The sequence below is a fragment of the Neodiprion lecontei genome, chromosome 3 (assembly GCF_021901455.1).
Source record: "Neodiprion lecontei isolate iyNeoLeco1 chromosome 3, iyNeoLeco1.1, whole genome shotgun sequence".
Classification (NCBI taxonomy): domain Eukaryota; kingdom Metazoa; phylum Arthropoda; class Insecta; order Hymenoptera; family Diprionidae; genus Neodiprion; species Neodiprion lecontei.
In genome coordinates this window covers 19,689,537-19,712,950 of record NC_060262.1, presented here as the reverse complement: position 1 = coordinate 19,712,950, position 23,414 = coordinate 19,689,537, and the positions used below count along the sequence as shown (strand labels likewise).

At 34.7% G+C, this 23,414-nt stretch overlaps 1 protein-coding gene across 1 annotated transcript in view; it reads right to left on the bottom strand.

Moving 5' to 3' along the window:
- The window catches only part of LOC107227563 (asparagine-rich zinc finger protein AZF1), a 49,883-nt gene extending 30,288 nt beyond the window's left edge, over positions 1-19,595 (bottom strand). Inside the window, exon 1 of the mRNA XM_046733935.1 lies at positions 17,894-19,595. Within this exon, the coding sequence (XP_046589891.1) occupies positions 17,894-19,193 (1,300 nt within the window). The 5' untranslated portion in view covers positions 19,194-19,595. The remainder of the gene's footprint in view (positions 1-17,893) is intronic.
- Positions 19,596-23,414: the final 3,819 nt, after the last annotated feature.

The following is a 23,414-nucleotide window of genomic DNA, read 5'->3' as shown; positions in this document are numbered from 1 at the left end:
ATGATAGCTCCCACGTTCCGCACGTACCTTCGGATTTCGCCGTTGATCTTATAAAAATTAAGCAATTTTCAAATACGACAATGTATCAAAGCGGTGCAATTGCAGCATTCCCAGACCACTAACAATAAGCTGCCGGAATCATTCGACAGCAGTTGGAAAAGAGATGTCTCTGAATTTTTTAATTTCTTCAATTTTTATTCCGAAGTTCCGTACTTGTCACTAAAAATTTCCGACAATTCAACATGAAATTTTTGATTGAACTGACAACAATGCGTCCGAATGCTGACGTTTTATAATCAAGTTAACGAAGTGAATAAAATTACAAATCGATGCTGTTTCAACCAATCGCAATTGTGACCTTGATTTATATTCGATTAAAATAGTATTTCGAATGACATAAACGCAACTAATACTTATCGGGTTGAATTTGTTTCATCATCTACCATATATATTCACCATGATCTCGCACCTCGAATGCAACGAAATGTATTCAATTAAGCGTTAAAAAGGCATGGAAAAAGAAATTTCAAGTTGAACAATTAAATCGTTATCACAATTACTACACAAATAAGAACATATAATTAATTTTAAATATGTCCAACTTGCGCAATCTAACCATCGGTTGTTGTTTAATGTCCGGATACAAAAACCGTCCACGCGATTTATTCTTAACGATTAATAATTGTTCAAGCTAATATTATAACACCATGTACTATTATATACTTTATTGAATTGAAATCATGTGGAAACATATCCGTGATGTATAAAATTACTTAACTTCTGCATGAGCAGCCGGGAAATGTTGGCTCCCTTTTTTCATCTTTTTTTTTTTAATGGTGTGTCTGACCAACGACGCGGTCGTGCGATAAGCTATCTGAAACGGATATCCCCATATTTGCTTTTTCTTCGCACTCGTGCGCTGTGCTACGAGTTACCTACACCACGTGTGCACACACATAGACGCACACATGTTGTTTCCATAGATTATAAGCGTAGAAAATACAGGCGAGAAAAACATATTGAAATTCTATTCTTGTCGGATTTCCATTTTGATTCATGTCCTTCTGACTTTCAATTTGTCCCGTAATTCAAATATATATATATATATATATATATATATATATATATATACGCATATAATATATACACTGTGATTCTCCGATTCAGTGAAATTGTTTAACAAGTACAAATACTGTAGTTACGCGCTCAAAAAAATTGTTTTTATATACACATTATAAATGCGATATCGTCGAATGAAACTTAACGTTCACTGAGAAAAATTTAATTTGTTACAGTAACTAGAAGAATTCGATAAAACAGGTATCGTTAAAAAAAAATTGTTTGCATATTGTTGGTATTAAGAAAAACGAGGTACGCCTAACCATTTTGCGTTATTTTCGTTGCGTTAATTTATCGTTGCACAAGCATTTAATCATCGCAACAGTTGCAAGAAAATATAGCAACTGTGATCACAGTGAGAAAGAATAATAACGGATACTAGACTTTCTGGCAACACCTAAAATACTAATAAACCGGGACTAAAAATTTCTCTCAGTGCTCCTTTATTCTTGATAAAACGAATGATCAATTCTCTTTGAATCAAGTCAAAAGATTTTTCTTTTTCAAGGCAAATAAAATAAGATAATTTCAATTACTTATGTAAGCAATATTTGTCAATTGTGTTTGTATAGCATGTGTAGGCAACTTGATAACACGGGTAGAATAGAAACTCTTTAAAACACCTACGTCGTGTCTTTCCGTCTGTCTCGCCCCGAGCTAGGCCGGAATTGAAAAGCCACAGTTATATGTACGTATATGTGTACACAAATTTTCCATCTGCTATAATCTGTACACATCACAGGCCTATAATACATGCTGAATACACTGTGCGGTCCACCTTTGCCACGGTATCAATTGTATCTGCATATAACACGACACTTGGTACATAATAATAACCATAATGACATTCATGACGCGTAAGTAATTATCGCACGTAAGTTTATAAAAATAAATTGTTTGAACAAGTCTCGCTTCCTTCTTCTGCATACCGTGTATATATGTATATTAGACCTGTCCTTAAAAATGGCAAAATCGAATTTTAATGATCTTACCCCCCAAATTGGTTCGAAATAACTCAAAAAAAAATGTTCCAATTTTTTTTAAAATTTTCCCTCCATATATACCCTCGCCTAGGAAGCCTTACTTTTTCCCATAAGAAAAGCACTGGTTTTTCGGGATTTTTAATCGTTTTTTTACCGCTGCCGTAATTATCAGCTAAAAAATCGCAAATTCTCAGAAAATGCGCGGAATGTGGGTGTGTTTGCATTAAATTAACCCGTAAGATCAAAGGTACAAAATTCCGATTTTTGCCTAATTTTGCACAGTAACTTAGAACGTTCAATAATATCCGACGATTGAATAGAATAAAAGTCGCTAGTTACGCGCTGTAAATCGTCAAAAATTCGCATAGAATCGGTATTTGAAATGTGAAACTGAAGGTAATCGAGTTGAATTTTAAACGTTCATTAATTATCATACACCTAATATATATATATGTATACACTTTATCAAATAAATTTCAATGTCGGGTTGATGATTGAAACGAGTCGAAAATAAAAAAAAAAAAATTACACGCTATTATCACTTACGAATTCAGCGTTATTATCGACCTTGCGAAAAAAAAAAAAAAATTTCCACGCAAATTCTGACGTAATTCGTGTAGGTAAATTTTGGCAATTTTTTTCCCATCATACACAAGAATGTAGGCACTGCACTACAAATCGTGAGTATTCTATTCCAATGTTTCTCGGCTTTTATTGTGGCCTCGAGATCGTCGCGGGCGGCGGCGGCGGCGGCGGCGGCGGCGGGACAGGGTGTAAATATTTATGCACCGGAGTTGTAAAAATATATGTTATGCATCAGACAGGCGGTCGCGGGTTTTTTTAAAAGTCTTACACTGCAGCGATTATACGTAACGCAACATCAGTAACGATATCTTCTATCTATCGTTAAATGTTATACGCCGAATAATTGAGTGTTTGAATGAAATTTTTTTTTCCATTTTCTCGGCGTGCGTAATGCAGTGGAAGCCAAAATAACGAGGACGTATTTTTTGTTTTTCGTTAAAAATGATAATTTTTCATGTTATAGGTGATTGAATATCACTGATTTTAATATATATGGATATATCTTGACACGGGTGACGTCACAATGTTAGAGTTTTCAATCTGTTATGTTAATGGCAGTTTTGATTCAATCGAAAAATTAAAAAATACGTCAAAAATATTTTTTTCCAATCTACAAGAATATGAAATAAAAAAAAATTCATTCAAATACTCAATTGCTGCATGCAGCTGAGAGAAGTTATTCGGCGGTGAATAAATAATATTCTGAATCGATTCGATAGCTCTGCTGTAGAAACACCTAACTCTGATATATGAGAGTAATTTTGGCGAGTAACGAGATTTCATCGTGAATCTTCAAATGTTTTTTGTTTATCATTTCCATCGCGGAAAAAATCCTCAACTTGGATGTAAATTCGTACCCCTAACTCATGGATGATGCTAAATTACCGTAAGAAATAAATGGAGGGTCGGAATTTACACCCAAGTTGAGGATTTTTTTCCCTGAGGAATTTTGTTGTTGCCATTATTGTGTTTTAGAATGTGTGGAACCAGTTTATATATTTTCAAACACCTTATATTAATTATATGACTTTGTGAAATATTATATTTGTATAAAATTACGAATTTTCAATCACGTTTCTCTACTTGATTATATTTCCTTATATATGCGGATTGTTTCGAAATTTTGAAGAATCTATATCGGTGTAGTTAAAAAAATAAATAAATAAATAAATAAATAAAAAATAGCAAGGACAAAATATGACACAATCATGCAGTTGGGCAAATGAATACGAAATTCAATATTCAATCAATTGTGAGTTGGGAGTTTATAAGAGTCTGTTCACGTCACGAGCAACGGATTTTTAAGTACGTTAAAGTTGAACAATAAAGGAAATTCACCGGCTAAGAACTTGAGAAGAAAATTAAGTATGCTATATTGATTTGACTTTCTTTTTTGTTAATCCAAAATCACGTGACTCGTTAAATTTTTAAAGATTCGAATGGATTACCGACGAATTATCGACGATTATGCGATTGCAATTTTTCGATACTACCGTCATTCTTTTTCCGATCACTGGTAGTGTGAATCTAAAAATTCGATTAAATTCTGTAGTAACTTTGGCCGCCATCTTGAATTTATACAGGAATTTGTTTTTGTCAAATAACTCGGCCATTTTCAACCGTTCGACAAAATTGGCGATGACTAAACACGTAGTAAATTTAATTCTCCACATCTTTGGCGAGACGAATTTTTTGTCCAACGATATAATCGTTAGATATTTTCCGACTTGAACAGTAAATTAAAAATCGCGGCCAAAGGTGCAACGGAATCTGTTCGAAATTCCGAATTTAAAACAGTGGTACGTAAAAATTGCAATTAAGGTTAAGGTAACGAAACATTGCTGTTCTGCAATTTTATATCGACTTTCAAGTAGTTAAGTTTTTGAAAATACGAGTACATTTTGCCTTGATACGATTAACTGAATTTCAGACATTCGTGCAACTGTGAAATAAGAATTTTCCGAAACTTTAATCATTGGAATAAAATTATCGACTTCAGCCTCGTGCACGGGCAACCTGCAACGTGCACTGCAGAGGCATAAAAAACCGGGTTTCGATTGGTTCAGCGGTGTGTTTCAACCTAGACACAGACGCAAACACAAGACCCTCCTTTCCAACAACCGTCACGAGGTTGGGCACGGGGCAAACAACAGAGATGCTCGAAATAGGCGTTGCCCAATCAATAGAAACCACGTATAAACAAGAATCCGCGTGCCGCTTTTACGTGTTGTATATTTTCTCGAAGCGGCGCGACGTGAGATCGCACAGGACCGAAAATCAGCTCGACAATCGAGTATTTGAATGAAATTTTTTTTTCTATTTCATATTCTTGTAGATTGGAAAAAAAATATTTTTGACGTATTTATTATTTTTTCGATTGAATCAAAATTGCCATTGATACAACAGATTGAAAACTGTAACATTGTGACGTCACCCGCGTTAAGATATATCCATATATATTAAAATCAGTGATTTCATTCAAATACTCAATTCTTAAAATGCCTCACGTTAAGTCGCTCTCTGATCTTACGTTCGATCGAATACAGAATCAAGGTCAAAGTATCTATATCCCAAATGAGGTGGATCGTTAGTCAGAAGCATGGAAGCACGTCTTCTAGGAAAAAGCCGAAACACTCGTATGAGGAATACGTTTCTTCGATTTTCTAAGAAACAAATTACACATCTGCCTGATTATATCCTATACAAATTGGTGTATAACTTCATCGAATTGAAAAGAAGTTTTTTTATTTACGGATTTTGTAATATTATTTCTTTATACAATGGTTCTAAGAAATGATATTGTAGATTACACAGTTCTTTGAAATGATTTTATTCAAATCGATAAAACTCTGATATAAGATTCCCGGAAGGAATTATTTACCTCACTTTCTGGAAATAATGACATATATCTTTCTTTCACAATCAAACGAAGTCTTATCGAGGCAAATAAGACCAAGTTGTTTTTTTTTTTTATTTTTTTGAAACAGAATCACGAACGATTAATATTTTTTCAGGGTATTGAATTTAATGCTGCTATCCACTATATTCTACAATTATTATTCTTCCCATTCTCATTATCTAATGACTAATAACAATATTTCGTCACTTATCGTTCTCTATAATTCTGTGTATAATATTTTGAACCTCTCGAAAAAAATCGCATTGATCAGGCACTGCGGCAATCGGGTTTTGCATTGATTTTAAAAGCTTCGCCCGAGCGCCGAACTTCAGGATATGTAAAGCTCACACCAGTTTTGCAACGAAGCGATAAACGTTTTTCTCTTTTTTTAAACCTCTATACATTCACCTTGTGTTTGCGTGTAGCGTGTGTGAGATAGTGAATAATTGAGGTTACACATGACCTGATCGGCCTTGACTTGTGTGTAATAACCGAAGCTCTAAACTCAGCGCAGCGCAATGATTTACCGAATTATAATCGCGATGCTTGTCACGAAACTTTGTTCACGATAAATTGTCCGTTCGAATCTTTTCGATCGTCCGCGAATGATTACACATGACACGCAAGAGTAAAATAACGACGATAAATGTAAGAAAAGCGGAAAATCAATTGCTAATTTTCTCCAATTCTTGAAACGCTAATTAAAAATTTTCCGAAAGTCAAGTATATTAATCTATAAAGATTTTGGGTTCGATTCGTGTCAATTCATACATAAGTATAATGGCGTCAAGTATTCTACGCCACGCGACAATTGAACGTCGACGACATCGCAGATGAAAAAAATCACTTGCATTTTTGTACCGATACAATTTTCGCGAAAAAATTTATCAAAGTAAATCTGTGGTAGTGCAAATAGCAAAATATATTAATGTTCATAAAAACCTTCGGTTTTCGGCCAACTTTTTTTTCGTTCCGAAACAAAATGCGAATTCGATTGTATACGAATTATGTGACAATGACTCACAATCTCTCACGTCGTCGGCTGCATCGTCAGTCATTGTCGCATAATTCGTATAGAATCGAACTCGCGTTTCGTTTCGGAACGAAAACAAGTTAGCCGGAAGCCGAAGGCATTAATGAAAATTACTTTAAGTAAACGCTGCATGCGACTGCTGCAAGTCGTATTTGCGCGCATTCGCACATGCATACGGTAAATACGTCGAGGTTGAATCGAATGAAGGGTAAAGTCGTCGCAGGTCGGCACCAAACGTGGGTGTGGTCCTATAATCGATTTCGACTCTCTTCCTCTCTCCCTCTCTCTCTCTCTCTCTCTCTCTCTCTCGTCGCATCCAGCACCCCACGTCAACGTAGCTAAGCCAGTTATAGTATTATCCTCAGTACATATATGTATACATATGTCGTATTTACGAGGCTCTCGTTTTCAACTGGGCCACTTTTTACACGCTGAGCTCATCGGCGCTGTTTTTATAATTTTCAATCGAATTGTGGGAGGGAAAACCTCGTGCAAGGGAGGCTGTTTTTTTTACTTTTTTTTTTTTTTTTTTTACAAATCATGCTTCACTACCAAAACCTGATATAATACGCGCCTGGGTCGTAATACAGAAGGAAATAAATAATTAACAAGATCAACACTTCGGAGATTTTTTATTTACTATTCTATGTACATATAAACTGCGTACAATTTTATCGTCGGACGATTTATAAACAGTTGGCAATGAAAAATGTTCACCACAAGATACAATATCTCTCGTTCAATTTAATTGCACTTCGATTTCTAATTTTTTTTTTTTTTTTTTAATGATATTTTCAATTATCGTCAGCAACTCACGCGTAATAAATTCTATACTGTCATAGATATTTTGCATATGTTGTATAACAATGTAATCAACATTTATTACTCTCTAATCAATACATTAAGCCAATTCTTAGCATCGGCGTTACAGGATCATTCCACCGTATATCAATCGCAATAGCGCTTAAGGTACAGTACTGGTAAAATTTTGCTCAATAAATTATATTCGATTCGATAAATAGACTGGTCAGAACAATAATTAGTGTTGTCAACTAATAAGAACTATATTTTTCAATTGTGGTAAAAAATGAAAATAGTTGTAGGACCGAGCGGTAACCAAAACTAAAAATTTCTCTCACAATCAGTGCACCAAAGTTACGATCCTGAACCTCGTGTTTTACCGCTATATATAAACAATTCCTTGTACGAGAGCGTTTTTATTGCAGGACGGATGCTGCGGCTCGGCGGGCTTCGAGTTTTCATCCACAAAGCAGCGGTGCTCGTCATCTGCTTATTGTGCACCTGCTTCTTGCGCACGGCTGTTGCGCTGCGTTCATTCAGGACACCGTGCAGGAAAAACGGAGGGCTTTCCAAACGTTGCAGTCCCTGATTTCCACGCCGTACGTTTCACAGGCGGCGGAGCAGAGCCTGCCAGGATTTCCAAGGCCTACCATCATCGATCCTGCTAGTTCCATCCATCCACCCGGCTGCTGCCTCGATGTACCGTCAACTTTGCAGGGCTGCAGCGACTCTTCTTTGCGTGTGTACGGGAAAAAATTTCACCCACAAAACATTTCTTATTTCAAAACACAGAGTTTTTCTTCAGATATTTCATTTTTTAAAGGAAACTCTTCGATTCGTGTTAAAACCGAAGACTTTCAAGAAAACTGTTGAGATCTTCGCAGACACGGTTATTGGTGATAATTGTTTTGCCACTTTTGAGTTGCCGTAATTCTGTTATGGAATTTCAATCTGACATTAATTTACGTTCGATAATCGGGAATAAATTTTTATCACAAATATTTTCTATTTACAGAACTTTTCGTTCTTGTTATTTATGCAGATTTTTATACAACATTTTCAGACACGAGAATATCAGAGAATATTGCCGAGTTTTGCTTATCGCCTTTTAGAGCGAAAGCAACACTGTTTCCGATCAACCCAATTAATATTTGACAGACATCTTATATTTAAAAAATCTTTGCTTTAATGGCGGAACGTTTTTTTAAAAACTCATGCGATTAGTTTAAAAATTCCAAAAGCATTTCGCAATGCAACGGTTGTGAGACAAAGATATACTTTTGCAACAAAAAATGTCGGCGTAATTCTTATCACGAAAAGAATGTATACAAACAAATTAACACTTATAACAAAAACAATACACAATAATTTTTGACAATGTTGGAGAGAAAACAGCGACGTATGACCGAAGACGTGAAAAAAAAATCGCGCCATTTTGTTTTCAAAACGAGAACCGAGCATTTTTTTTGTTTTTTTTTTTGTATGTACAATTAATTACAGTAAAGCTTCTTGGAGGTGAGATGTTTCATTTGACGATCGTGGGCGATAAAATATCGTAGGAATAAATGTTGACGCGCGCGCGATAGAAGAGAACCACTTTCAGGTTATAATCCACCGATGCATTAAGTTCTGCCATTCTATTTCACACGTAGGCTGGATGAAATAGGGCGGCAACAGATTCGTACATTGAAATTCCCGCGATGCGAAATGAGACAGGGCGACCACCGCGTGCTTCGGGCGTAAACATGTGGCGGATGTGAAACATGTGGGCAGCTGGAATCACGAGTTTCCAAGTTTACACGGGCCATGTGACGCGCATGCGCATTCAAAACTTGACCGCTTCTACGCGCGCGGTATTTGGTTATACGTGTGATCGCCGCACTCGCGCTAGCGATAAAACAAACGACGCGAGGTCCCGAAAACAATCGCCGCGTGCGGAATATCTCGTTTCTGTCGTAGATAAAAGTTTTTAACGATATTAAATTTTTATATCAATTTATTCGCGGTTGGTTATCGAATTATTAGCATCGTCGTCATTTGTTCTTCTCGTATTGCAGATTTAATATTTATTCAAATCGTCGGATCATCTTCTCTCTCTTTCTCTCATAATATTGGTATCATTTAATTATTTTGTATTATTAGTACTAATTACTCACTATTTCTCAAGTATGTCTTCAGATCTTTATTTCTAATTCATTTTTATTTTTATTATTAGGTTACTTATTTTATATTATTTTGTTTTTTTTCTCTTTTTTTTCACTATGTTATATTTCTTTTCTACTTATTATTCTAAACCTAATTACCGCCTTATTTTTAGTTATTCCATAGCTTTGTAATTTGCTTCAGGGTGCACAATCAATCAATCAATCAATTTCTCTGAAGAGTGCACGGTAGGTTCCAAGAAAGAATTTGTACCTCCTCGCTTGCGCTCTTTGCTGGTAAATTCACTAGTTGTATACCTCAGTTTGATTGCTCTTCTTTAGTTTATTGCGATCCGACAGCGGGTCCGGATCTCAAACGACAGCTTACCCTTGATTCTCGTATTACGGTATTTGACGTCTCTTCGTATTTGTCGTCCAAAAATCCAAACATTTTGGTCCGTACTAGAGTACGCTTGGATGGCTACCTTCAGCGGACAGACGCCGTTTCTGGTGTCTGCTTCTCTGTGGAACTCGTTGTCTACTTCTATTCGGGAGTCATCTTCTGTAGATACCTTTAGGCGAAAACTGTAAAATTATCTAGACAGCGTGAAAATTTCTCTCAATTAGATCAGAAGCACTCATGCCTCGTTTCACGTTTTTTTTTTTTTTTTTGATTTTTTTTCTTTCTTTTTCTTTCTTTTTTTGATTTTTTTTCTTTCTTTTTCTTTTTTTTTTGGATTTTTTTTTTTTCCTTATACATATATATATTTTTTGTTATTTTTCTTCTCGTTCTTCTTCTTCTTTTTTCTCCCTCTTGATACCCGCTATTTCCTATTTATGTTCTGTATTTTCCATTTTAGTAGAGCAGTATGAGTTTTATAGCGTAAAGTTCATAGACGATAAGAATATATTTAATTTAAATTTATTATACATTTCGTATCAAATTTTGCTAAATTAAGAAAACATGCATGAAAATAGTTTGTTACGATAGTCACATGACAATTCAGCGTGGGTGTAATCTTAGTTGAAAATCTTAGAGAAACTTTTGCTTAACGATAAGTAGAGGGATGCTAACTTCTATCGAGGGAGAAAAGGCAATACAAAAAAAGCCATCATGTAAGTCTTTTCTGAAAGTGAGGTGTAAAATTTTTTCTATTACAACTGTGAACTGTTCTATTTAATACGAGGTTGATATATAATTAGCATTCCTCTAACTTACAGGTTACATAATGAAGAGTTTCTAAAAAAAATGTATTCTTTAGCTGTTGTGAGCATTAACCAAGATGATTCTTTCAACGAAGAGAGCTAGATAGACAGAGCTAATTTTAGATGAAAATATGACACGCCTAGAAATTGGAGTTGCCTCAACGACTAAATATCATTTTACTTTTGTTTATTTCTTTAAACAAATCTGCTGTAAGTCATAGTCTGTCCGTTCTGAGTTATATGCAAAAAAGGGAAATCCCTTAATAACGAACAATACCCTGTTTTACGTCAGAAGAAATGTAAAATTCTAATTGATACAAGCAGCTTAGAAATTTGAATATTTACGTTGATTGCGAGTAAAGGAGGGTAAAAAAAATTCCATTCGAATATAATCGCGTTCAATCAAAAATGTTTGAGGTTTCAATGACACGTCTTTTTAAAGAACTTCGTTCGCCAAAAGTCGATTCTACTTTTTATCAATTTCAATTACAAAATATTCGCACGACGAGTCTTTATAAAATTACTATATCTGCAAGTTTACATTTCTCTAAAAATAAAAAAGTCAAAAACACCGGAGCTACAAACAAAAGACTAGATATCGATTCGTTCGATTTGAATCTACGGTAGCTTGTTTTATTCGGAAGACTATTTGTTACAAATTCTATACTTTTTTTTTATCACGTTGGCATCGTTGAATATTTAATTCTACAACATTGCATCGATATTGGTCACGATCAACAATTGGCAATGTTAAATTCACTACCGAAAATAAAATAGAATCTTTTGCAATGAATCTGTAGAAAACGGACTCTTTTAAATAATACGAGTGAACTCGAGACTAAGCACCGATACCTGACGATAATCCTTTGTTTATAATTCAAATATTTTCTATTTCTATATTTTCAATACGACCATCCGGTAACAAATTTAATAAAAAGTATAGACTTTTCCGTCAGCCAACCTCTCGCGTCCTACTTTGCTCGCATCTCCGTCCAATCCTCTCTTCGAGATTTCAATAAAAATATAAGAGCGTGACGAGATATTGATAAAAAAAAAGGTCACGGTACGATAAGCTTTGAATTGTTTTTTTTTTTTTGTCCTTGCTACGTTTTCCCCCCAAGTTTAAAAAAAAAATTTATAAAGTTTTTCGAAACATCTTTCGCGAAGGTCTTCAAGCGACCCGAGGATATCTGCACCGCGTGACCTTGACCATCAAAAGTCCACGGGCATTCACGTGGAACGTAACAAGGTCAAAGTAGTGTACTTTCCGTTGTAGGCGTTCGTTCAAGAACGTGAGTGAGCAAAAAATGCGTGTAACATAAGCACTGTCAAACAAAGCCGAGATGAAACAGCGCCGAATCCCCAGGCGACGGTGGCACAATTCAATTAAGAACGATGTTACGCGATGAGCCAATCAACGTTTTCTGTGAAAGCGATTTCGAGATTTGTTTTTTCGTCGACGAGCGCCTGACTATCCGTCAATAATTTTCAACAATGGCCCGCGCGCTTTACGAGGATATAAAAAGCTATCCTTCGGTACGAAAACCGCGTGAGAGGAGTTGCAGAGATTTTTCGAACGCGTGTAATTGAAGAACCACGAAGAGGAGAGGCGGACAAGTGAATAGACAACGAGCTAGGAGAGCGCGACTATTTTTACGCAGGACGAATGTTTAAATAGAACAACTACACGTTGGTGGATGTGCACAGCGTGAAGCTTAATGTTCGGGCAAATCTGTGAGGTTGTAAAATCGAAACACAAATCTGACCACGGATTTTTACGAAAACTCGTTGTTTTGCAACTTTGGGATTATGCGGAATTTGGTAGACAATTGTCAGAGTAACCAAAAACTCGTATTTTTGAAAATACAACTTTTGCAAAATTATTCCGAAGCTACAAAATAGTAATTTTTGCTTTAACGTTCCGTTAGGTTAACTTTGCGGATTTAAAATTTGTTTATTCGTAAGGTTTTGACCGAAATTGCGAAGCTGAAAATTTGGTAACGTAACGTAATGTTTTTCTGTTCTTTCGAAACTCTTAAGAGATTTTAAAACACTGTGAACCGTAATAAAATGAGGCTGAAGTTAGTTACGCTAGTCTAACGAAATATTTTTTATTCACTTCGAAATTGCTAAGTTTTGAAAACACGAAGTACTTTTGCTAGAGTTTACATTAAACGTTATCAATCTCGATATCGCATTTAATACCACGCTGAAGTTAGCAGTGTCAACGTAACAAAATATGGTAAAATCATTGATATGCAATTCAAGTACGACATTCAGGGGGGTGGGGGGGGGGGGTTGGGTTTTCAACATATATTTTTTTCATTGGTTTTATTGATTAACGTACAATCCTCAAGGTGTGAATCAATGATTTATCCTAAACATGCGGTATTACAGTAACGTCGCTTAATGCCAGTTCATCTTTATCTTTAGTCGCTATCTTGTCTTATCGTTAGATATTCTGGTATTCGGAAAGTCAGTTTAATATTTGCAAGTAGCTACACAGTTGTAAAATAAAAGTTTCAAACAATTCGGTATTAAAGATTAAAGATGGTGTTTAGGTGATTCACGGTTAAAGAGGAGTAAAATTTTTACACAGTGTTTACGCAGGTTTTTTTTCAATTTTAACAAATTGGGCTTTGAGTTTGAAAAAATTTCCACGGTAAACACGGTGTGCGGTTGGATCAGCAGTAAAGAGTTGTACGTGATCGTTGAATCAGCTGTCCACCTACATCACACCCCGTGTTGTAAGCTCGAGTAAATATCACGTGGGTGTTTAAATGTTGAGTCTCGTGACGTACCTGCCTACGTACATTTATGCCTATATCTTACACATGTGCTTATATAGCGATGGTCCGAGTGATACGGCCACGCGAAAGAAAGGTGGAAGAAACTTAGTGCCTGAGAGGTGAAGGACTTTTATCGTGGCTTAACGGCTACTCGCTTGCGTGTCATGTGTAATATATATAAACCTTTATTGGCCTCAGTTATTCACCAAAATTATTTCCATTGAGGCAAGAAATAGATTGTACCGTTGTACGTAAAAATCATACAATTTCAATGAAAAACTTCCTCGATTTGAATTCATCATAGGTATTTTTAACGTGGTTAGAAATATTGTATTATATGATTATGTATGTACGATATTACATGATTATGTGCTAATGATATTATATGATTAAGTAAACAGGTACAATCGATAGTTGCATTATAGAAGAGTCAAGAGAAAATTACCTTACCAAGAATATTACAATGAAAAATTTGCTTCATCTGAATTCATCGTAGGTAATTTTAACGTGGTTAGAAATAATGTATTATATGATTGTAGATGTACGATATTATATGATTACGTACTAATGATTAAGTAAACATGTGCAACCAAAAGTTGCATTATCGAAAAGTCAAGAGAAAATTATGATACCAAGAATATCACAATGAAGAATTTTCTTCATCTGAATTCATCGTAAGTATTTTTAACGTGGTTAGAAATAATGTATTATATGATTGTAGATGTACGATATTATATGATTACGTACTAATGATTAAGTAAACATGTGCAACCAAAAGTTGCATTATCGAAAAGTCAAGAGAAAATTATGATACCAAGAATATTACAATGAAGAATTTTCTTCATCTGAATTCATCGTAGGTATTTTTAACGTGGTTAGAAATAATGTATTATATGATTGTGGATGTACGATATTATATGATTACGTACTAATGATTAAGTAAACATGTGCAACCAAAAGTTGCATTATCGAAAAGTCAAGAGAAAATTATGATACCAAGAATATTACAATGAAGAATTTTCTTCATCTGAATTCATCGTAGGTATTTTTAACGTGGTTAGAAATAATGTATTATATGATTGTGGATGTACGATATTATATGATTACGTACTAATGATTAAGTAAACATGTGCAACCAAAAGTTGCATTATCGAAAAGTCAAGAGAAAATTATGATACCAAGAATATTACAATGAAGAATTTTCTTCATCTGAATTCATCGTAGGTATTTTTAACGTGGTTAGAAATAATGTATTATATGATTGTGGATGTACGATATTATATGATTACGTACTAATGATTAAGTAAACATGTGCAACCAAAAGTTGCATTATCGAAAAGTCAAGAGAAAATTATGATACCAAGAATATTACAATGAAGAATTTGCTTCATCTGAATTCATCGTAGGTATTTTTAACGTGGTTAGAAATAATGTATTATATGATTGTGGATGTACGATATTATATGATTACGTACTAATGATTAAGTAAACATGTGCAACCAAAAGTTGCATTATCGAAAAGTCAAGAGAAAATTATGATACCAAGAATATCACAATGAAGAATTTTCTTCATCTGAATTCATCGTAAGTATTTTTAACGTGGTTAGAAATAATGTATTATATGATTGTAGATGTACGATATTATATGATTACGTACTAATGATTAAGTAAACATGTGCAACCAAAAGTTGCATTATCGAAAAGTCAAGAGAAAATTATGATACCAAGAATATTACAATGAAGAATTTGCTTCATCTGAATTCATCGTAGGTATTTTTAACGTGGTTAGAAATAATGTATTATATGATTGTGGATGTACGATATTATATGATTACGTACTAATGATTAAGTAAACATGTGCAACCAAAAGTTGCATTATCGAAAAGTCAAGAGAAAATTATGATACCAAGAATATTACAATGAAGAATTTGCTTCATCTGAATTCATCGTAGGTATTTTTAACGTGGTTAGAAATAATGTATTATATGATTGTGGATGTACGATATTATATGATTACGTACTAATGATTAAGTAAACATGTGCAACCAAAAGTTGCATTATCGAAAAGTCAAGAGAAAATTATGATACCAAGAATATTACAATGAAGAATTTGCTTCATCTGAATTCATCGTAGGTATTTTTAACGTGGTTAGAAATAATGTATTATATGGTTGTGGATGTACGATATTATATGATTACGTACTAATGATTAAGTAAACATGTGCAACCAAAAGTTGCATTATCGAAAAGTCAAGAGAAAATTATGATACCAAGAATATTACAATGAAGAATTTGCTTCATCTGAATTCATCGTAGGTAATTTTAACGTGGTTAGAAATAATGTATTATATGATTATGTATGATTGACATTATATGATTATGTATATATGTACATTATGATATATGATTAAGAGATGCAACCGTAGTTGCATTAATTAAAGATCGAGAAAAAATTGTTCTAATAGCAGTAAGTCTTATATATTCGTGCACTAATTTGTGGCGTGTCACTCTAACCTATAAAATACATATATTGATTCAGAGAAATACGAGACTGAAGCTGGCAGCCAATCGTTCTAACATTCATTCGCATAAGGCGATGATGTCGAAAAATCAAAATTTTGTAAATACCTCGAATCCCAGACACTTCTATAGAATTATTCGGATAAAACTTAACTGCGTTTTATCTATTTCCAAAAAGTTTAACACGTTTGGCTGCTAGCTTTAGCCTCGTCAAAGAAATTGCGATTGAATTAGCCTAACTAAATGTAACCGTACCAAGTATCAGCAGATATCGTCCTCTGCTTACTTAAATCGAATTATACTAACAACGATCAAATTATCGTTAACATTATCATTATCGCTATTATTATAATATTATCATTATTGTAATATAGAAAAAAAAATTATTTTTTTAATTTTATTATTATTTAATTTTTTTTTGTTTTTAATTTTTAATCAAGTTTTTTTGTGCTTTAATTTTTTTAATTTTTTTTTTTTTGAACCGTGGAGTTGCGGAGTCCATATTGTCATTGTCACTATTATCATTATCATTATCATTATTGTTATTATTATTATTATTACTACTACTACTACTTCAATCATTGTAATTTTTTTTTTAAATTTTGTTTTTGGTAATTTTTTTTGGTATTTATCTTTTAAATATTTTTTTTGATCCGTGGAGTTGCGGAATCATTATTGCCATTGTCACTATTATTATTATCATTCTTATTCTTATTATTGTTATTATTATTATTATTATTATTATTATTATTATTATTATCATTATTATTATTATTATTAATACTACTACTACTTCAATCATTGTAATTTTTTTTTTAAATTTTGTTTTTGGTAATTTTTTTTGGTATTTATCTTTTAAATATTTTTTTTGATCCGTGGAGTTGCGGAATCATTATTGCCATTGTCACTATTATTATTATCATTCTTATTATTATTGTTGTTATTATTATTATTATTATTATTATTATTATTATTATTATTATTATTATTATTATTATTAATACTACTACTACTTCAATCATTGTAATTTTTTTTTTAAACTTTGTTTTTGGTAATTTTTTTTGGTATTTATCTTTTAAATATTTTTTTTGATCCGTGGAGTTGCGGAATCATTATTGCCATTATTCTCACTGTCGTCATTATTATAATAATTATAATTATTATTATCATTATAAAAATATTTGATGTTTTCAGTAACTGAATTCAATAATAAAATCCGAATCAACAAGTGTTGGAGTAGTTCGACGATACTTGAACTGGTGTTGTTTACGTTCTCAGAGAACATTTGTGTACCACTTGTGAATTATAATCTTTGACCGCGCGTACGACGAATGTGATCAAATGCCGAGTTTAAATACGCGTCAAATAACTAACGCTAAATCAAGACTAAAATATCAAATTCAACGTGTTCTAAATAACAATACGTGGAAAAAATCGAAAAGGTTGAAGTTAGCAACGTTATTGCAAAAAAACAATCATCATGGAAAAAACACTACATATTTATTTTCGATAAACCAAGAATTTAAAATACGACGAATATATCTCATATCATTCCATGCTAATGAATTTCAAATTAATTAAAAATATCACGAAATGACGGTTTTTCCCTAGCATGAATAGTTGCGATAACGTTGCCAACATCAACATGATTTAAATAAAACTAAACTCTAGATTAAAAATGAAAAAAATTGCATGTTTGCATGCAACACGTGCATAACGTTAACGAATAAGAAAAGCGTGACTAAACGAAAAAAACAAAAAACAAAAAACTATCGACTAGTTGTAAGCGTTTTAAAATATCATCGTGATTTACGAACCGGTATGAGTGCGGAGATGAGCCTTGAGATGCGAACTCTTTCCGTAAACCTTGTTGCATCCTAAGTACGGACAATGGTGTGACTTTCGTGCAGGAGTGTACGAAGATCTTGGCGCAGGGTTTATCCTGGCTGTGTCCACGTCATCGTTGCTCGAGTTCGAGTTCTCTCCTGACCCCGTTGACTGCTCGCCGGATGTTGATGGCTTGGGCGATTCCTCTGCCGGCATAACCGGGTCCACCAACTCCACCAACTCCTCCTCGTCCTCCTCCTCCTCCTCCTCCTCCTCCTGCTCCTCGTCATCGTCCTCGACGTCCTCCTCCTCCACCTCCTCCTCCTCGCCTTTATATTGCGGTTCGTACTTTATGTCGAGCCTGGGGCATTTTCGCCGATGCAGCACCGGCTCGTTTTCATCCTCCTCCTCCTCATCCTCTTCCTCGTCCTGCATCTGCATCTCCTTCTCCTCGTTCACGTTGACGTCGTCATCGTCGTCGTCGTCGTCATCGTCATCATCATCATCATCATCATCGTCATCGTCCTCCTCATCCTCCTCATCCTCAAACGTTTCGTCCGCATCCACGTCTAATCCCTCATCCTCGTCGATATCTACCTGCGGTTGGTTGGCGTTTTCGTATTCGTAATTGTTTTCGTTCTCATCATCGCCGTCAAGTTCGTCCTCGTCCTCCCCGTCGTTCGCGTTTTCGTCAAGATCGAGGTCGGATTCCTCTTCGGCCTCTATGTCCGAGACATCGTTGAGCTCGAAATCGGATTCCTCGTAGAGATCCTCGTCTTCCGGTTCCGGCTCACTATCGGCATCCATATCGATGTCGGTTGAGTACATGAGCTCTGAATCGGTTTCGGAGACGCTTTGATCGGTAACGACGGGCGGGACCTCGGGGACCGGCTCCTGTTTGATTTTAGTTAGGTCGGTCAGTATCCTGGCCACCATGAAGAGGGAACTTGAAAAGACCTCGGGAGGCGTCGTCGCCTGGTCTTCCGGTAGACCCGGAAAATTTGCCGCACCCGGTACCGGCTCTACTATCACAGCCGGTTTCGCGTTCGTCACCATCATCAAGTTCTTCGGTGTTGTGTTATGGTCGAAACGGGGTGGCGGTTCCATGAAGGGTGTTGTAGATGTCCTTGCTCCGGACAAGCTGTAATCTCTAGCCTGAGACATGGAGAGTAAACAATGAGCCGCGAAGTTTATATCGTCCATATCCATGGACTCTTCTGTGTTTTGTACAACCGCCGGATCGGTCTCAGGTTCGCTTCCGGTTTCACTTTTCGGTTTGTCAGTATTCATCTTTATCGGAAAGTCTTTGCTCGACGGGTAATTGACAAACACTACTACAAAATCACCAAATTGTCGGTAATAATTCAGAAGACCACTTTTATATCTCTCTCTCACTCTGTAGTATGACGTTTGAAATAATAAACCGAACTTGCGCACTGTACGTATAAAGTGTCTTTGGCATGTATCTCAAACGAAACGAAGGATCGTCGAAACTGGACAACGAAATCGACGATGGAGGATATTTAAAAGAAAACACCAAAAAATAAACGTAACACTAAAAACAACACCGTTACCGAGCTAATTCTCACTATACACCGAGGAACTTAGAATCTCCCGCATGCGAGCACGCCAGATTACTTCGGTAAGGACCGAGCGACCTCACTCTACCGAGTGCTGGCGAAGACTGACTCTCATGCGTCCGGATCGTCGGGTCACCCAACATTCCCCCACATGTGCTCCACTCTGCTGCCGTCCCCACTCGCCGGCACTTCTCCCCACTCCTGCGGATCACGGCTTTGAAACTTTCGAAATCGCGACGCGCCATTGGTCAGATTCTCCCACGCGCTGCCTTGCAGCCCCACTTGAGCCCTCGAACCTTGCAATTAGCCCTGCTCACCCTGTTTACCGTTAATCCAGGGTTCACCTACCTGGGTGCATCCGTTTGAGTATGTAGGTCTAATGAGTAAAATGGTTCGGATACAAAGTACCGATTTATTGCTGCAGAGTAGTTTTGTCATTCGTCATCGTATTGACGAAATTTTCAGGATAATGAGGTGACTCACCGATCGCGTTAGTGTCCTTACGATTTGAGTCGTCTTGGGAACGAATCTGGGAGTAAGCCGGATTTTTCAAAATTTATTCTGTAGTTACGGTAATGTTATCGAAAATGCGAAAAAGCGATATTTGGCTGAAAAATTTTATTTTCCTTTTTTTTAATATCTCAAGTTTATGAGAAAAGATTGTACGAATGACTTTGGTTATACTTAATTTGATCAGAGGAAAGTTAAAATGATATAGAAAATGTAATACTTTTCAGAAAATCCTTGCAAGATTTTTGGGAACCGTGTCTGCAGAGTCCAGCGATACAGTCTTAAGTCAACGAGCACCTTTTTTACGATTTTCCGTTAGAATTCTTCTAAAAATATGGTTGAGGTGTCGTTCGATTCGGAATCGCGTCTAGAAGCTTTTTGAAAAAATTCAAGAAGGGGAACAAAAAATTGAAGTTGTTAACAATTTCCTGAAAAAAAGAGTTTAATTATTCGCGAATATCTCGAAAACTATTGCAGATATCGCAAATGTAAAAAAATATTTTTACAGAGCAGGAAATCTTTAACAAAAAAGTCCGGATTCCCGGAACTCTACCACTAATATTTATAATTTTAATTTGGAGGTGAAAATAGGGCTGAAAACGGGCGATGTGACGACCGTGCGCTCGGCACGATTCGCTCATATTTACAAGAAAAATTGTTTTACCCCATTAAATGTTAATGTTGAGGAACGAAAAAATCCAGGTACCATTTAGATACATAAATGAACAACAATCCTTAAAAAAGAAATATTTTTGCCTATTTTTCGACTAATTGTGCTCTTGGTAATCGAGTCATTTTTACAGTTTGCGAATCAACATAAAAACCCCTGTCATTCTCAAACTAGAAACATGAACATTTTTACAAGTTATTCGCACCGCAATGATAAATAACCCAAAAAAATGGCAAGCTCGAAGACATGAGAATATTTGAGATTATGTAAAAAATAGGAAAAAAATATTTTCATCAAAAAGTCGTGCACGATAGTTTTCATTTTTTTTGGTAGAATCTAAAAAAAATATAGTATGGATGTTCATTTGTTTATAACAGATTGTTTATTCAATAAGCAATTAAGAAATTAAGCAAACATGTTTTTTCTCACAGAATATGAAAGAACACTTAAAATGATGATTTTTAAAGAAAGACTGGTTCCTTAATATTAATTTTTAGTAACAAAAAAAATTTGTTAATTAAAAACTGCATTTCGAAATTATAGGGAATTTTTTTTAAGGAACGATTTTTTCCTTAAAAATCAATGTTTTTACCGACGATCTAATTAACAAAAACAAATTTTTGATAATTTCATAAACAATGCATTTATTGTTTAACAATTTTTTAAACAATCGAAGTAACAAATTAAAAAAAATTATTTTTACATAGTTTTCAGTGACTAAAGTTCGAAACAATCGAAAAATTGGAAAACAAAGTTTTTTTTGGTAACTCTATTCGATTTTTTAACATTTTCATTCCTTAAATTCTCGATTAAAACATGCAAAATCGAAATTGGAAAAGTTTATAAACGGAGATGTCTTTGAAACCCTTTGAAGAATGGATTCCAGAAGTCGAAAAAATTTTCATGTTTCTAGTTTGGAAATGACAGGGGTTTTTATGTTAATTCGCAAACTGTAAAAGTGACTTGATTAACAATAGCACGATTAATTGAAAAAGAGGGGAAATTTTTTTTTTTTTTTACTGTTTTTTGTTCATTTATTTATGTAAATGGTACCTGAATTTTTTCGTTCCTTGATACTAATCTTTAATGGGTTAAAACAATTTTTGTTGTAAATATGAGCGAATCGTGCCGAGCTCACGGTCGTCTCACATCGCCCGTTTTCAGCCCTATTTTCACCTTCAAATTAATATTATAAATATTAGCGATACAGTTCCGGGAATCTGGAATTTTTTGTTGGAAATTTCTCGCTCTCTAAGAATCTTTCTTTACATTTGCGATATCCGCGACAGTTTTCGAGATATTCGCGAAAAACGAAACCCTTTTTTTTCACTAGACTCATGTATAATCTGCCATCGTGTGATTATCCCACAGGCAATGATGTCGTTCCCCCATCACTCTAAAATCCTGGCGAAATCGTTAACATCTACCTTCCGTCTTTATTTGCAAAATCTTCCGAATCCCCCGTCTCCTTACCATACTACAATTACATAAAAACTAGGGACAATATGATTTCAGCAGTAAATTTTGTGATAATTATTACTAGTCGAATATCTAGATCGTTACGAAAATTCGTTGAGAAAAATTTCACAAAATTATTTACTGTGTCTGATTAATGCTTTCGGTACCACATATTTCTGTTATCGAAATATTCAAACTGTTTGTTTAGTTATATATATATTTTTTCAATTTGAGACTGTCTAACATCAATTTAATAAAATCCTTCGATGGTGGTAAGCATATAAAATTTAAATAATGTTTGATCACGTTCTATTATGATGTGAAGATTAACAATACCGTATCTTTATTTAGATGATAACCGGAGAGCCATTTTGGTTTCTGATTGTTGTTAATGGATAATAATTCGGCTATGAAAACCTAATTTAAATTCTACGTTGCTGCAGTTCAGTTTTTACCTTTCGTCAAGAAGGTTTCGTCTCATTATGAGCTTTATCAAGTAATTAAACGTAAGTCTTAGTTGACGAATTTTTTTTATGTCACTGTATTCAATTAATATATTTTAGCTGTCTGAAGAGAGGGCCTCCACTCATAGCCGAAACGTCAAGTTTTTTTTTCACTTTATTGATCTTTGACACCTAGAAACTGTACACACATATTTTAGTTCCAATATTAGAAACACAAAATTTGAATCGTTAAATATGTCAGCTAGTGGGATAAAAACTGCTTAAGGTAACTACAGTTATAGTTTATAAATCTCTAACGAGAAGATTTAATCTTATAAATATAAATAATCAAATCAATATTTGTGAAGTGGTATTCCGGAAGAAGGCGAAGAAAAAATTGTGATTGCATGACAAGATATTTAAAACGATTACACAACTTACAATTAGATGGCACGCTTGTTTGATTTTGAGATTGTTTACTATTGTTAGAGCGCTCGTTAAAAAGGTCATTTTTGAACTTGAATCGACACTGCACCGCCTAGATCGGTTTAAAAAAAAATTAGAAAAATTAGTAAAATATTTCTGCGATCTACACTGATAGAAATTTTTAGTTTCGGTCAACGCTCAGTCCTTAACTATTTTCATTTTTCACCACAATCGAAAAATACAGTTCTAGGTACAAAATAAAACTTAGTTTTGTAGCTGTTACCAAATTTTTCTCAGTGTGTAAAACAGTTTTTTATTCCAATATACACCACAGAAATAAAAGCCAAAAACTACAACTCGGTACGACTAACTCGGTCATTGCTACCAAAGGAGTGTTGTTCTGCACATTTTATTGTTAAAAAAA